This window comes from Stenella coeruleoalba (genome assembly GCF_951394435.1).
Source record: "Stenella coeruleoalba genome assembly, chromosome: 11".
NCBI classification, from domain to species: Eukaryota; Metazoa; Chordata; class Mammalia; order Artiodactyla; family Delphinidae; genus Stenella; species Stenella coeruleoalba.
The window spans coordinates 75057259-75074289 of NC_137157.1; the positions used below are offsets into that span (position 1 = coordinate 75057259).

At 41.1% G+C, this 17031-nt stretch overlaps 1 protein-coding gene across 2 annotated transcripts in view; it reads left to right on the plus strand.

Moving 5' to 3' along the window:
* Positions 1-1173: 1173 nt before the first annotated feature.
* Positions 1174-17031, plus strand: part of PKP2 (plakophilin 2) — an 84403-nt gene continuing 68545 nt past the window's right edge. For both annotated transcript variants that reach the window (XM_079937477.1, XM_079937478.1), the window contains exons 1-3: positions 1174-1441; positions 13520-13632; positions 13981-14654. In XM_079937477.1, coding sequence (XP_079793603.1) covers positions 1228-1441; positions 13520-13632; positions 13981-14654 — 1001 coding nt within the window. In that variant the 5' untranslated portion in view covers positions 1174-1227. The remainder of the gene's footprint in view (positions 1442-13519; positions 13633-13980; positions 14655-17031) is intronic.

The following is a 17031-nucleotide window of genomic DNA, read 5'->3' on the forward strand; positions in this document are numbered from 1 at the left end:
TTTGAGGGAAAGTGGACATACAATCCCAAGCAATCAAAGGGAAGATTATCTTAATACCAGGAGTAGGTGTTTTCTTTCTGCTTCTCAAGTCTAAAGAGGGAAAGCAGGACGAATGGAGTGGCTTTGTTGTAAACTTTAAGGTCAAGGACTCTTTCTGTTGAGCTTAGCTCTCAAGTTCTCAGAAGTCAACTAAGTGTGAAACATAACTAATAGCCGGGTAAGTATAAGTTGTGGAAGATAGGACTGAAAGTCAGAGGCTCCTTCCATGGGACCCCTACAAAGAGCCTATCATAAAGAGGACTTCATCAACGTTAGCAGGGCTGTTAGAAAGTATCACCTATTGCAAGTGTGCTCTCTTATTGGAGTTTCTCTGTGTGCGTGTGTTCCTAAGAGAGGAGTGGGTGAGCAAGAGTGTACTGGGTACAATTTGAGTATGTACAAGAGAAAACAGAAACTCTCAGTGAGGAAAAACATAGGTTTACGGGACGGCATCTGTGCAAAAAAAGGACACAGTCCCTGAAACTGTACTAAAGGAAAAACAAAACAAACAAACAATTTTAAAATGTCTTATTTTACACAAGACATCTTCTTGGCACATTTCCCTCCTACTTCCTTTTCCGCCTGACCAAATAGCCCCTTCTCACCCCAGGTCCACGAAATGTTTCGAACAGTCTGACAGAGCCTGACTAACCAGAGAGACTACTCACTCCCGGATCCCAGAGGCAAACCCGAGCCCAAGAACAGAAGTGACTCTCTAGGGTGCACGTGCCTGGAGGTCGGCCCTTGAGCAATCAAGCGGAAATCACATCCTTTTCGAGGGCTGGGCCGAGGCCGGGCGAGGCAAAGAGAGCGGTGCGCGGCCCCGGGCCACAGGATCCGAGGTGACTCGGAGAGTGTGCACGCCCTGGGGCGGACCGCGCCCCTCTCCCGTTTCCCTGCAAGGAGTTCAACTAGTCAGGTGTAGGCGCGCGCGGCCCGCGCGGCCCAGCTCGCTGGCGGATTGCGCTTGCCGCGCTGGAGCCGCGCCCCCTCTCCCGGGCAAAGGCCCAGCGCCAGGATTCCCGAGGCCTCGCTCGCCGCAGCTCTGGCCTCTCACCGGCGCGAAGGCGGGGCCGGAGGCGGGGCCGGCGTGGCGGGGCGGGGCTCGTACCAGTGCCCCGGGCTCCGCCGCAGCTTCGCCTGCAGGTCTCGCGGCAGGCGCGTGGCTTGGTCGCCAGCTCCAGCCCCATGGCAGCTCTAGGCTCCTCAGCTGAGTGCGGCTACATCCGTACAGTCCTGGGCCAGCAGATCCTGGGGCAGCTGGACAGCTCCAGCCTGGCCTTGCCCTCCGAGGCCAAGCTGAAGCTAGTGGGGAGCAGCGGCCAGGCGGTCAAGAGCCTGCGGATCCAGGAGCAGGTGCAGCAGACCCTGGCCCGGAAGGGCCGCAGTTTCGTGGGCAACGGTGAGTGGAGCCCCGCCGTGCCCTGTACCGCCCCCACCCTGCTCCTTATCCCTTCCCTCCCCCTCCCTCACCCTCAGCGCCCACTTGCTTCGACTCGCTTCTTCCTGAGGGTGCGGAACCTGGTGTTCTGCCCACCTGTGGGTCGCCGGCCCTTTGTACGATCTGTCGCGCCTCCAGACTCAGACCAGCTTACTTTGGGAAAGCACTGTTTTTAAAAACAAACTCTTACTCAGATGTGTCGTATATGTATCTACGTATATTAAGTGTTTATATATATATATATATATATATATGAAAAGAATTCAGTCCAAGATTCCCTTTCTTAACCTATTCCCCTAGGCCCCCCCGCCCCCACCCCCACCCCAGGGGACTTCATCTGGAGGCTCCGGCAGTCTGTAAATACTTTGAAATTCTCTGCAGAAATTTGGTATGATCATTTTTCTGGGAGAAAGCGCCCCTAGGTTTTACTAAAAATTTTTAAAGGATCTATGACCTCCATAAATATTTTTAAAAAGAAAACCTGAAAACAGTGGCGCTCCTACAACCTGTAAATTGCGATTGTGGTGCTTCGCCCAGGTACTTCGGAGCACTCCACCAAGTGTACTGAGCGAGTGGTTGATCTAGGAAGTGAAAAGATTGGGTAGGAGAGTTTGGGCTGGGGAACAATCATCCCACCCCACGGGTGACGAGGAGGAGAAAGAAGGGGACTTTGGCCCCGCCGGCAGCAGCCCCGCCGGCCTTGCTGCGCCCCGCCAACGCACTCGTGAGCACAGCGCTGGTACCTACGAAAAATTAAACTTGGAGGTGAACAGAGTTAAAACAACACACACACACACACACACACACACACACACACACACACACACAAAGAACACTATATTAGTAACTGATAGTCAAAGGAGGTGGAAGGGGAAGAAGATGGCAAACCAGTTGTGAAAATTAGAGAACGTGAAATATCATTTCTCTCCTGCTAAAAGTCAGATGATCAGAGCCACTCAGTAATTCTTTTACTAGTTGTTTAATTTATTTTTTCATTATAAAAGTGTTCTAGGCTTATTATGGAAACGAGAGGAAAGAAATTAAACAGTTAAGTTGGGTTATCAGTTGTTTCCTGCAATGTTGAACTGTTTCTCTAGGAAGTTAACTTGAGAAATGGCAAATGTAGAACCCATTAGGAAAAAGAAAAATGCTTGCAGATCAGATCAGAGATTTAAAACAGCAGACCCTGCGAAGCTGTATTGTTTTACATTTATGTAAAAGAATTTTAAAGGATCAGGCAATCAATATTTACATACTTGAAAGGTAAAGAGATATTTAATAATTACAGTTGATGTAATTGTGTACCTACTATGTGCCAAGAACTCTGTGGTTTGCATTCATTATGTTACTTATGTTTCCAGAAAAAAAAAAAACTTGTGAGGTAGGGTGCTTTAATCCCCATTTTACAGATGAGGAAACGAAGCAGTTAAGTAACACTCAATTTCCCACAGGTAGTAAGTAGCAAAACTGGTAGTACTTAAACTCCCAAGCCTGAATTTTTAAACTACTCATCAGCTATATTGTTAAGCTTTTTGGTAATTAATAGAAAGTGGGATTTTAATTAACCCTTAAGCCTCTCTAAGCCCCCATCCCATTTTCCTTTAAATAAAACTGAGATAGTTCTGAGAGAGTGGGGAGGTCTCAGTGACATAGAACTGCCACAGCACATGGAAAAAAGAACGTATATTTACATTTAGGAGTCCGACTAAAGACCCTAGGACAACTGAGGTCAATTTTTGACCAGTGGAGTCATTGCACCCCTTTAGTCTGTGCAGGTCCAGTGCCAAACTGAAACCAAATTAGCTGCTTCTGCATAGGGGAACACAAGGGATGCACCTGAAATATCCTTTCTTACCTTCTGAGAATGGCTGGCTAGGAAGAGCAACCAGACATCAACTATTCAATAAATGCAGGGAATGAACAGAAGGAAAGGGAGCATTGCCGAGCATCTGCTATGTGCCTGACCCTGTTCAAGAATATGTTTGCATTTTATTATATCCTTAAAACAATTATATGAGATAGATATGCAGATCCATTTCACATATGAAGAATGTGTCAGTCTCTCAATATTTATTGGACGCTTAGTCCCAAACCCACACATGATTTGTTCTCTTGACAATGGCACATTCATGTTGTTTGGTGAATTCAGGAACTATCAGGTGAGTCTGTTCTTCACGCAGGGCACTATGCAGGTGCTGAATTAAACATACACTCTCCTTGCTTTAAAGCAAGGAGTTCAAAGTCTGTAGAAGGAAAATGCTCTCTCTAAAAAAATGCGTTATCAAATAAAAAATGGTAAGCTACCCAAAGGAAGAAGAGCCAACGAATTATAGAGTTTAGAAGAATGAGTTAGACTACTAGCTGAAGGGAATTTTGAAAAGCTTCTTGGAGGAATTGGGATTTTAGGTCTCAAAAATTCAGTAGGATTGGACAGAGGGAAGGGTTTGGAGGAAGAGCATTCTAGGAGGGAACAGCAGGAATATTACACAGTTCACAGAATTGATATCGTAGATAGAACAAAGGGCACTGTCATGATGCTTCTGCTCCAATGCTTAGGGCAACTGCTTGAGTCCAACTAGGAAACAAAGTGTTTGAAATATTTTTATTGCAACAGGAGCTTCCCAACAAGCTGAAATACACTCAGCCTACACAGAAGTGCAAGCCAGGCAGAGAGATAAGGCAACAAACAACACCTATTTACTTTAAACCTCAGCTTTCTGAGACTCAAAGGGGAAATCAGCTTCAAAGGAATTTAGCGTTAACACACCATGGAACAATTACCAGGGGTGATTTGTGTATGTTGTTTAATTAAAGTTCTTTGAAAAGGTTTGGGGGCTCCTAATGGTTGTGAGTATTGTTTTTATTATTTCCGTATTACTATCCTGTCTCTAAAGTTGAAACAGACAGGCAGTTGTTGAAACAGTGCTGGCCTGGAAAGAATCCTGTATCAACATAAATTCCGGGAAGAAATGACCCTGGTGTTAACTGCTGTTAGCTCCAGGGACCTGGAGAATTCTGAATTGTTGACATACCTGTAAGATTGAGGCAGCAGATAATATGCTGAAAACAGGGATGAGATAAATGTGACTGATTTGTTGATAAATACCCTGCAAGGGTCTTTAAGCTGTCAACTTCTCTCTAATGCCTTTATATAAGTGAATGGTTTTCATTGTAAATTACTCTAACTTTTGTTATTTTAGATTGTGTTGAACATTTTAAAATTGGCTGTAACTCTTGGGGACGGGGGAGTGGGGGGCGGGGGGGGGTGGTGGTGTGTGGAACAGAGGTGTATAGCAGCACTGTGAGATGAGTCTGTATTGTAGGAAATTTAAAAAATTCTTTTATAAAAGTCACATAGAAGACATTTAAGAATTGCAAGTACAGTATTAGCAAAGGGAAGAATTTTTAGTGTCCATATTCTATTTATTACATTTACTTTGAAAGTACTACTACTTTACTTATTACAACAGTTCCCCCTTGGGTGCCTGGGTAAGGAAGAAAGTCATGCTTTAAATTATTGTATGTATACGATACGTATAAAACACAATGAACAATATCCTAATAAAATTTGCAGCTTCTCTGGAAATCAGCCAAAGGCATGCTGTTTACTTAAATGGTTTTCCTGGCCAAGATATTTTGAATATCTGTAATTAGAAAGAATTTTGGAGAAAAGACTGAAAATTGGCTAAGGTAGCAAAAAAGGCAATTAATAGGTATTATTTGTGGGGCAGAGGCCCAGGTTGGGGTGGGGGGGAGTTAGACATTGTTTAAATCCTGTATGAATTATTTGTTGCCAAAAAAAGGAATGCCAGGAATGAAGCAATTCTGGAAGCGAGGTGACTGGTCATTTAGAAAGCAGGAGAAATCAAGAGAGAAGGAAAAAAAGTTAGATGGTGGGGTGGCAGGGACATGGCCATGCTGCTGTGATTGTAAAATGTCAGTAGTGCTACATGATTTAATGTACTTCCTTGTCTGCCAGTGTCTAGCAGATCAATTGCAATGACTTAAAAAAAAAGTGCCTTTTTTTTTTTTTTAGAAATTCTTCTGATTATAATAAGTCAAAGGAAATAGAATGTTAACAACATGGTGATTACAAAAAAATTAACTCCCCTCCCCTAGAAATGGTGAAAACACATCTTTTATGGATAAGGTCTTGAGTGAAGGCGTGAGTAGGGGTGCTTCAGAATCAATGGAAGTATTAACAGTGTTTGATTATAAAAGTACATTGCTCTATGTGTCCCAGATAAGGTGCAAGAAATTTCCTTAAGAGAAAACAGCTGTTCACTTAGGCTTTTTAAAAGACTGCATTAATGTTATTTACGCCCTGTGTTAGTAAGTTCCAGTCATGGGAACAGCTTACTTGAATTAGATATTCTAGGTATTTGTTGTTCACATTGGCTTATTCTCCTAATTGTTTGGATATCAGCTTTAAATTTTTCCCCTATGTGTTAAAATAAGGTCATACATAGTTACTTTATTTTATCTTCAAATAGTCAACATTAATTTTACACTCATTGAATTTCTGGTCTGATCAATAGAAATTATTAAAAGCTTAATTTTTTTCTTTTCTGAGAGCAAGCATATTATTGACAACCTATCTATGATAATAATGTATAACAAATATGCTGCTAAAACCTCTGGAATTTATATGTCAGACTTGATTAATATTGTCTGTAATAAGATCATTTGATACTATCTCAGATGACATTCAAGAATTTTAAGTTATACAATTCTGAGATAAATGTTGGACTCCAACTATTTTGTGCCAGTACACAAATGTATGAAGACATAAATACCATACTCCTTCTAGGGAAGTAAACAGTAAAAGGAGTGTTGCAAGTGGGAATAGACACAATTAGTAGAAAACTTAATCTTTGTGCTAGAGTGAGCCATCTCACTCCCCTGACTTATTAATATAAGAACAATAAGCAGAATTTCAGGTCTTCTTATAATAGAATGATTGAAAAATCTATTGTGTATATTTTGTGTTATGCCATTAATGGTGATTGGATATAGGACGTAAAAACAGTTGCTCTATTCTTAAGTGCTTAAAGATGAGCTGGGGAGCCCAATCAATATGTAGACATAAATGAAAAGGCATATTTAGAAAAAAGAATCTTGAGCATTTGAAAACACAGCTCACCATTACCATTAAAAGAATTCACATATTTGTTTTCTTGGAGTAATCAGCTTTAGGCTTAACAATATTAATTGGCCAAAGCATCATAATCAAAGTTCTGCAATTCCTTGATATCCAGAAGAAAATACTGCTCATTAGAAGCTTAATAAATTATTCCCACTTTATCTTAAATCTCACTAATATGTTCACAGGATACGGGTGAGAAGGATCACATCCGAATTATTGTATCTTGATTACCTTTTTCTTTGAAGGAGGAAAATAAATGGAAACTTTTCTTGACAGATCATAGGAACTTATAGAATACCAAAATATTGCAGATAAAACACAAGCCATACAGATAAGAGAATGACAGTAAATATATATTATGCAGATGTAGAATCAACCTTGCCACAACGAACATAGTCATCTTTTCTAATCACTTAGCGTCTGCCTGCATTTGGGGGAAAATTTTTTTTCTCTCTATATTCCCAGAATGACAGAGAAACAGTAGGAAATATTTGAGCACCTTCCATCCACTCCAAGACAAAAGCATACATGCAACTATCATCTTCACATTTTGGCTCCACTGTGGTAATCCACAGGATAAATGTAGGCCTGAAGGATTAAGTGCAAACTGAATGTGTATAACTAGGATATTTTTAATGTACAAGGAAATATTGACTAATCAACCATTAACTTGTGAGGTGCTGATGAAGGACTGTGCCAGAAATGGTAGTAAAGTATGTGATTCTTTATATCAAGAAGGTAAATCTGGCCTCACTCCAATTCATTCCTCACCTAGGTAGTAAACTTTCTAAAATCTCAGCACATCATTTCCTGATTTAAATTACTTCGGTCTCTTGCTGTTCTCTATAGGAGTGAAATTCTTATTCAGCATGGCATTCCAAGTTCTCCATGCCTGCATCTTCTCAAACTGGGTCCTATCACCACTACTCCCACACCCAACCAAACACCAGCGATTTATCTTGCTCGATTCCTATCCCTACCCCCTACTGCCCTCACTCGCCTCTCCCTTCTTTTGGCTGGGTTAACTCTTAAACGCCACTCAAAACTCAGTTCAGTTGTGCCCCTGTATAGGCAGCCGTCCCTCATCCATCCTGATCCAAGTTAAAGATTTGATCACTGTGATGCGCACAAGATGTTTCAGTAGGGGAAAAACATGAAAAAATGCAGGGGTTTTCTGAAAATACATTTGGCAGATTTGGTGAATTTAAAGAAGGGACAGCAGTTATGTATCAGTTGGGAGAGAAGAGGTTAGTACTGTCAAGTGAGGGGCGGTGGAAATATCATGTCTTGAGTCATTACAAAAACCTATAGCAAGTTTTTAAAGCAAAACGTTCTTTAAATTCATCTTTTTTGACTATTAGTTGTATCACTGTGAGTATAATGTGCTATTTGTCATTGTGGTTCTAAAGTTTTACAAGTGATCATTATGAGGTATCTCAGAAAATGAATTGGCAAGAATGCCAAAGTAAGGTGATAAATTATAGGAATTCATATAGATTTAGAAACCTCCAGGGTGTACCAACTTAGTGCTTTACTAGTGTGCTAAGTTACCAGTTTATAATCACAAATTTTATGATCACATATTCTGGCTACTCAAACAAAATACATGATATAGACACCTGCAGTATAAAAGGGCCTTTTTTTTTTTAAGGGCCTTTTAAATATGTGTTTTGTGGTTATCTAGAGCAGTAATTTGAGGATTACCCCCAAAATGTCATAAACTGATATCATAAACTGCATAAGAGGCTCCTGAAAAATAAGGACTTCTGGTGGCTAGTTAGTATATTATTAGTGGGTGATAGCCATTGACTTAGTGACACAGTGGCACATGGAGTGTGTGGACCTTTTGCTAGGATTGTTGGTCTGTCCCTGGCATATTCAACTTTCTTTGAAGCCAGCTCTGCTCACCACTGTACTACCAACACTGACTCCTGGCATATTCCACTTTATTCCACTCATAGCCAGTACTTTCCAACTGTACACTCAGTACACTGAGTTGTTCCTCATGGTTGATTATGTGAGCTTTCTTAACTGGTAAGTTACAGCACTGCACATTTTTTGTTAATTTTTCAATAATGCAAAACATTATTAGGCTTTGGTCTGCTTTAAAACAATTTTTCACTATAGTTTTTTAAGCCAACAAATTCCGCTCCTCTTCCAGCCTGAGCAAGTGCTTACCTGAGTTGCACACAAGGTTGTAGAATTGCGGTTTGTGTGAATATCTGATCATTTTTCTTAGAAAGTAAAAACAGAAGAAGATAAAAGAAATATATTTTTTTTAATGTTAAGTCCAGGAAAATGAATTCTATGTTATATGCCCACACAGGCAAAGGAGTCCTGTTGTATGGTTCTTGATGGGTCCTTACATATTTTGTGTTTTCTTTTAAGTACCTACTTTTGTTAGTAAATTATTTTAAGGATCCATTTAAATATGAATTGCTATACAAATTCCTTCTGATAAGTTTCAAGAGGTCACGTAGTTAAATCTTTTTAAGGTATATGGAGAAAGAGAGCTGTTGCTACCCAGAGGTTGCTGTGAAAATACCAAATACCAGAAAGTGATAGCTTTCAGAGCTTTCAGACTTCCAGAATCTAATCTCTTTCCATCAAAAAGACCATTGTGAATCCACACAGTGAAGGCAACTGCTTGTGATTGTGAGCACAATAAATTGTAGCATTTAAATCAGTACTGGTAGTGAACACATACTGATTTCTATGCATACCTGTTTTCACGGGAATTTCTTATACCTCCATCTCTACACATTCTCCTTTTAAAGCCCAGTGTGAACCAAATCAGTTTTTCACCTATGCTCAGAGAGTGCTAGATGCTTGAAAGAAAAGATGCTTCTCTGAATGTGAATGCTACTCTCTTCTCTCTAATATAAGCAGGTTATTTAAAGGTCTTGTTTGTTTGTTTAGCAACTCTCTATCATCTGCTTACCATAAGGGAAGCTGTATTTTTAAACGTGCCCAGATACCGGTAATGGAGTCACAATAGAGGCTTGTCAATTTGATTTCATAACTATATTAAATTTAACCAATTGGGTAATAAAGCTGGTCACAAAAGCTACAAAGAACTGATTATGGAAATTAATTTTCTATTTTTAACCCTAACAATATTTCATTATTTTGGACAACACTTGCATAGATGACCAGAAATCAAGATATTTTCCCACGAACAGCTGCTTAGGGATCACATCATTCAGATTAACATTCAGAATTGGAAAGAGAGAAAATTACATTTCCCGTGAGGTCTGCACCTCTGCAGTCTTCTGAGCAATTTGGAATCCTTCCATCGAAACCAACCCCCCTCGTTCTCACCCTTCCACCCTGCCCCCACAATTGCTTTGACCTGAATTGCTTGTTATTTGAGGAGGATGGAGTTCTGTAAGTGCGTCCTGCATTTCCCTTAAAGTGGGCTCCATAGATGTCCACAGTGTTCTTAGAAGAAAAGGTGTGGATAATGTTGCGTGAGTCAGTATTATTAATAATTTGAAATAGTCCCTAAAAATCATTGCCTTCTTTAGGAGACAGCAAAAGCACATTATGCAGCGTGTAAGTGAAATGAATGACCAGTTAAAACCACAAAATGATCATCCTCAGTGTCTGGGTCAATCAAAAATAACCAGAAAAAGCCAAATTCAGTACCCGAATCAAAACTCTTAGATACAACACTGTGTAAATTAAAGCATGCAAACTAGTTTATCCCTCTTTCTACAACAGATTAATTCATGAAAATGTGTGGAAAACAGATTTTGTGACCCAAATTCTTTTTTAAAACCGTATCTCATTTTTGCATGTTGCTTTACAATTTTAAAAGTATTTGAATGTATGCTTTCTCAGGTAAACCTCTCTCTCAGCAACTCTGTTAGTAGGTGGAATTATGGGAAATAAATCTAGGCGATTTGTCCAGACACACGGAAAGGAGTAGAGTTGGAGGCTCCAGACCAAGTCCACAGATTTCTTCAGCTTAGGGAAGATACCCACATACTTCTGTGATGTAAGCAAGCCCTTTGAAATATAGTCATGCTCTAATTTTCCATGTTAGAAAATATGGATTTTTATGTTGGATTTATTTAAAGCAGTATGTGCCTGTGTATATAATATGTTTTTGTTGCTTTCTTACTTCTGTTTTTGGAGAAGGGCATGGCTGAGTTATTTTATATGTTTAACTGTCATATTATTATTTGTTTTATTCTCCAATTGAACAGAAAATAATGACTTGCCTTAAAGAGGTTAGTTTCCATTCTGATTAATATTTATTTTTTAATTCTACCCAGTTTAAAATTTCTTTAAAATCTTAGAACACAGCTGCTAATTCATTAATCCACTATACTGATCTCAAACTCAACGACTGCCTAGGCAAATTAATCTGCGTTATTTGTCGTTTAAGATTGGCGTTTTAACTAGAGAAACCATCTATTGAGCCATCCTGCAGGTTGACTATCAGGAGTCACAACTTTCCTTGAACAGGAAGAGTGTCTGTGGTTTAAAGATCTAATCTGGTTTTATTCCCTGTTACCAACTACCTTGTAGTTATTTTGGGAACCAGTAAATGGGTCTCAATTCTTTCATCTGAAAACTGAAGGAGAAGCTTCCTTTTAAGGATTTATGTCAGCAAATAAAGAACTTTTACAGAGTATTTGGAGTTGCCCAGGTAAAGGTTCTAGAGGAAAGAGAATGACTGTTTTTGGTTCTCATTAAAAAAAAAACTCTGATAATAATAATCTCTCCAGGGTTTTGATAAATGGCAATTTCAGAAGAGCCACAGTGCAGTCAAATAGTAGAGATCAGTGGAAAGGATGAGCCCAGAGTTCAAACCCGATATTAAATCTCTTCACAATTTGAAGCAAGTAATTTGTTTCCCTCTTTTTTAAGGGACATGCCAATAGCTAACTCTGCATCACAAAGTATTGAAAAATAAAATAATTTGAGCTCCTTAAAGAAAAGTAGTATTGAAATGTAAGGAGTTGCTTTAAAATGCCTTAGCAGCCTCAGCAACAACGTGAGTTAAAGAATGTAAACTAAACATTTAGCCTCCCTTCCCACACCAGCAGGACCCTTGCAGCCCTGCCTCCCTGATAGCCTGGGGTGGGGGTGGGGGTGAGAGAAGGAACAGTGGGGCCCTAGTTGGGGACTACCGACAGCCTGGGCAGCCTCAGCAGGAGCCTCAGGCAGGCATTGAGAGCTACTACTTAAGCCTCTCACAGCTTTTGCTCTGGGGTCGGACGGAAGATTCCTTTCCCTTATTCAATGTCCAGGTTCCAGGCATCCTCTGTCATTGAAGTTAAAAATTAAGGAGCTGCCTGACCTTTTGCTAACCCTTGAGAAGAAATCAGGCCCCTGGAAACAGGAGAAGACTGGCTTGACTCAACTCTCTTGGTCTTTAGGGTGACAGTTACAAGCCTGCACCTGCCTCCGCCAGGAGCCCTTGAGGCCTGAAACTTGTTTACCAGCCAGATTATTTGGCTCCAGGAAGTAACACACATATACAAACATAATTTGAGATGGATTCATACTTTTTAGCTCTCTGGCAACAACACTCTTCATTCCGCCTCTACCTCAAAATAACTTGTGAAAGTATTGTCAGTTAGACTCTATAACAATTTATTGGAAAAGTATGTTGCTATGTTCCAATTGTACTGGAAAGGGTCTACCTGTGTTGTTTTATTCCCAACATCTTTCACAAGTCTCTCAATCCTGCAAGAGTTGAGTATTTTATTTTTTCCTCTGATTTCTAAAAGAATGCTACGTGACAGAGTAATTTTGGTTAAAGTTAGGGAACTAGAAATTACCTAGGTTTTAGAGATCTTTTATTATTTTGATTAGGCTTTTTTTTTTTGTAGGGCAGTGGGAGATCGCAAAAGAACAAACAAAAAGCTGGGAGCTTTTTAAGCTCAAAGAGGAGCATTTTAAGACTTGCCTCAGTTGAGAGTCCCTGCAGGCCCCACAGAGCTGAGCAGGAAGGGCTGCCTCCTGTGCAGTGTCTGCAGGAAAGGGCTGACTTGTTATACCCCAAACTAAGAACTAGCCGGCAATTTGTTTGTGGTGTACAAGTTGATTCTCTCTCCTGCCTAACTCTCATGTTGCTAAATGCCTCAGGCCCCGGTTTGGCATTTTTCAAACTGATCCATGTTTTCTTTGACCACACCACCCATTATATTTATTGCCTTCACCTACATCCTCTCAGGAAGCTTCAGAGTTTCTGCCTTGGGTATTCCTCTGACTTACCGAACTGTTAACTGTAATTAACATTTTTAGATTTTTGTGAAAATCTCCTCTCTCCTTTCTTCCCTTTTCTCAAAAAAAATTTTTTTAAATAAATATTTTTAATTCAACTTTTAGTTTGAAAAGCTTGTGGAGAATGTTGTCATAACCTGCAATCATTTGCCATATCCAAGGGTCCTGTTAATAACCTAGCACTTAAAAAACACTAATGTAAATCTAGTACTTGTCATTGACCTTAATTTTTTTTAATAAATTTATTCATTTATTTTTGGCTGCGTTGGGTCTTTGTTTCTGCGCATGGGCTTTCTCTAGTTGCGGCAAGTGGGGTCTACTCTTAATTGCGGTGCGTGGGCTTCTCATTGCAGTGGCTTCTTTTGTTGCAGAGCATGGGCTCTAGGAGCAAGGGCTTCAGTAGTTGTGGCACGTGGGCTCAGTAGTTGTGGCTCGCAGGCTCAGTAGTTGTGGCACACAGGCTTAGTTGCTCCGTGACATGTGGGATCTTCCCGAACCAGGGCTCGAACCCGTGTCCCCTGCGTTGGCAGGTGAATTCTTAACCACTGTACCACCAGGGAAGTCCTGACCTTAACTACTTAAATTTAAAATATATTATTGTTATATAATATTTACTGGTTGGCCCACTTATTTTAATATATGCTTGATTACAGGAAATCTTCACCGAACTAGCAGTGTTCCTGAGTATGTCTACAATCTACACTTGGTTGAAAATGATTTTGCTGGGGGCCGTCCACCTGTTACTAAAACGTATGACATGCTAAAGGTAGGATACCAAAGAATATAACCCTAGTTACCAGGTTACCAAGAAAACATTTTTAAACTTCTGTAGGTTATTTTTTAATGTTTACTGTTCTCAAGTATTACCATTTCCTAAATGAATTATGAGAAGTGGACACCATGGAAAACTGGAAACTTTAAACTATTAAATCCTGGTGCAAATAACTAGACAACCAAGTCTTATTTAAAGACAGATTTTACCCAGAAAGGAGCTGACTTCTCCGTGTGATTCAGAGAAACCAACACCTTGTGTAATAGTCCTAGAATAGTTAATCTTCAGCAAAGATGAAAACTGATTCATGCCTCATTTAAACTTTATTTCTCTCTTGCGCAGACAGGTACAGCTGCCACTTATGAAGGTCACTGGGGGAGAGGAACTTCGCAGTACAGCTCTCAGAAGTCAGTGGAAGAAAGGCTCTTGAGGCAGCCTCTGAGGAGACTTGAGATTTCCCCGGACAGCAGCCCTGAGCGGGCTCAGTACACACACAGCGAGCACCAGTACAGCCAGAGAAGCCAGGCCGGGCACACCTCGCGGCAGCAAGAGAGCAGGAGGTCCACGCTTCTCGCGCCACCTCGCTACGCCCGCTCAGAAATTGTGGATTTCAGCCACTCCGGGGCGGTGGGCAGACAGCGCCACTACGACTCGTACAGGCGCTACCAGTACCGGTCTGTGAATGACGCCGTCTTTGACGGCGCCCAGGTCCACCCGGTGGTGCTCACGTACCCCAGGCCTGGGACCAGCCACAGCCTGGGCAACCTCCTGGAGAAGGAGAACTACGTGACTGCGGGGCCCGCCGCGGGGCAGGCCAGGCCGGCGTCCGTGCAGCCGGGCACGCAGGGCCGGGCGGCGCGGTCGTCCTGGCATCAGAGCTCCTTCCACAGCACCCGCACGCTGAGGGAGGCCGAGTTAGGCGGGAGGAGGACCCACATGACTGTGGGCCAAGTGGCAGCAGGAGGAAGTGGAAACGTGCTCGCGGAGAGAAGCACTTTCACCGACGCGCAGGCTGGGTGAGTCCCCTTCTCAATCTGCAGCACAGTCCGTGCCAGCACATTCTGTTCCCACAGCTCTTACCGTGTGAGCTGGTGCTCCTGGGGCTGCAGAGAACGGCTTCCAGAGATAAGTGATTAAAACAATGACTTCTCAGGCAGCTGCCTAATTGACAGATTAGCCTGTTTGCCTCAGGGACAGGGGCCAAGCTACCTGCTTGTATGGCAGCTCGGTGGGGGAAATGTGACTTTTAATCCATCTGTTCCAAATTAGATGCTGGCTAAAGGGATGGCTGAGGGATGGCTGCCCCTTGGCTATATGAAAGTATGCTTTGAATGAGCGCTAACTCCAGAGTAGACCAAGCAATGGATAATTGCATGCATCAATTATTCTCAATCATTCCTTGAAGTAAAGGAAGGAAAAAGGCAAAAGTGTTTATTCCTGGTGCTAAGAGTGAACCTCAAATGCTGTTTTGATAACACTACCACAAAAAGATGGAGCTAAGCAAAGGCAGCTAATTTCTAGATGTCTCTTCCTTCCTTTGATACCTGATAATTTTACTTTTTGATTCTGGTATCAGTGATTGGAGGGATTTTGTTTTGCAATACTGAATAATTAAAATAATTGAAGTTTCAGAGTCATTCCTTTGCCTCTCCTATTTACTTTATACCTTGACTAATCTAGTTTTTGGAACTTTAACCTTTATTCAAGTTTAATGGTGGAACACAAATTTCTTAAACTGAGGAACTCACTAAGAGAAAGGTTAAGAAATGGATGGATGATTACATCAGTAACTCCCAAAATAATGATGTGGTATCATTATGGTAAAACATTAAATACATGACTTTTTAAAATTTCTAATGGAAGTTGTTACCTTTAATCATCCCTTTAAGTGAAATTGTGCAGTATACTCATTGATCAGGTAGGCACTGGTGAGAAAAGATGTTAGGGCTAATCTAATCTTGAAGCAAGAAATATTTTTTATAAAGCAAAATTGAGCATGAGACTTCCAACATTTCTTGTAGAAAGCAGATCTTTGTCAATATGGACACATAAAGAAGAAAAATACATGAGGTAATTATGGAGGAAAAAGCTGGTCAAGTCTTTTAAATGGATAATTCAAGATGTATTAAATGCCTACTGTATTCTAGGATTTGAGTCAAGCAGTTTTTTTTTTTTTTTTTTCAAGCACAGTTTTAACAAAATGATTCTAACAATAACAAAACTATTGTGCCACGCTCTCCAGCAACCGGCATTCTTCTCTTCTTGCATCTCTGTGTCCCCACACTGCTTCCACCACCTTGTCACTTCCCAGTCTGTCATCAACCCACTGCAGTATGGCTTTAGTCCCCACCATTTCACTGAAATAGGCTCCCCACAGATCTACCAATGATTGCCTTAATGCTACATCTGAAGCAGTCCTTATATTACTCAGTCTGTGGGCAGCATTTGACACCACTATCTGTGAAATTCTCCCTTCCCTGGGTTGTCGGGGCACCAGCTTCTCCTGGTTTTCTCTAGCCATGTCTTAGTCTTCTCTGAGAAGACTTTTCTGCATGCCCAAGGAAGTCATCTTCATCAACCCTTCTCTTCTGGTCTTGGTGCTCTTCTAAAGAGGCCCTGTATACTGCACTTGTATCCTGTGATTCTCAGTGTTTTATTTTCAGCTCTGTCCTCCATCCTGAACTCTAGATCTGTATGTATTTCTAACAAAGTCATGGACTCAGTATGTTCAAAACTAAATCTATCAGCTCTTCCCTACCCTCTACTTCTATCTTCTCATACTAAAGTCCTAAATTTACGTCCTATCTTTACAAACCTGGGAGTCATTCTTATCTTTTCCCTCCATAGTCACATATCACCAAGCCATATTTTATTCTCCTTAATGGGTCTTAAATTTTTACCCTTCTTTCTGTGTCTATTGCATAGGTCTCTCTGCCTCTGGTCTTGCTCTCTCAACCATTCTCTAGGACCATTAGAATGGTCTTCCCAAATATATGATTCCTCTCTCCAATTTATAACCTTCCCATAATTCCACCAAATTTTTGTGCTTTTTACCATGGCACACAAGGCCCATGTTTTCAGCTATGCTTATTACTCTAGTCTCATCTCTTTCTACTATCCTCCACCTGTCATCATCACCTTCCCCAAACACATCCCCAGTCAAACCACCTCGAACCTCTTTTACTTCCCTTAATGGAAAATATTTATTTACATATTTTCTTTCTCTCTTTCTGCCTTCCCTACTTCTTTCCTTCCTTTCTTTCTTCCTTCCCTCCTTCCTTCTTTTCTTTGTTTATCTATCTATCTGTCTCCTCCCAGTAGCTTTGGCTGGCTACTCATGATTCTGGATCTCAGTTACCACCCTTTCCCTGACCACTCCCCTCACAATCTAGT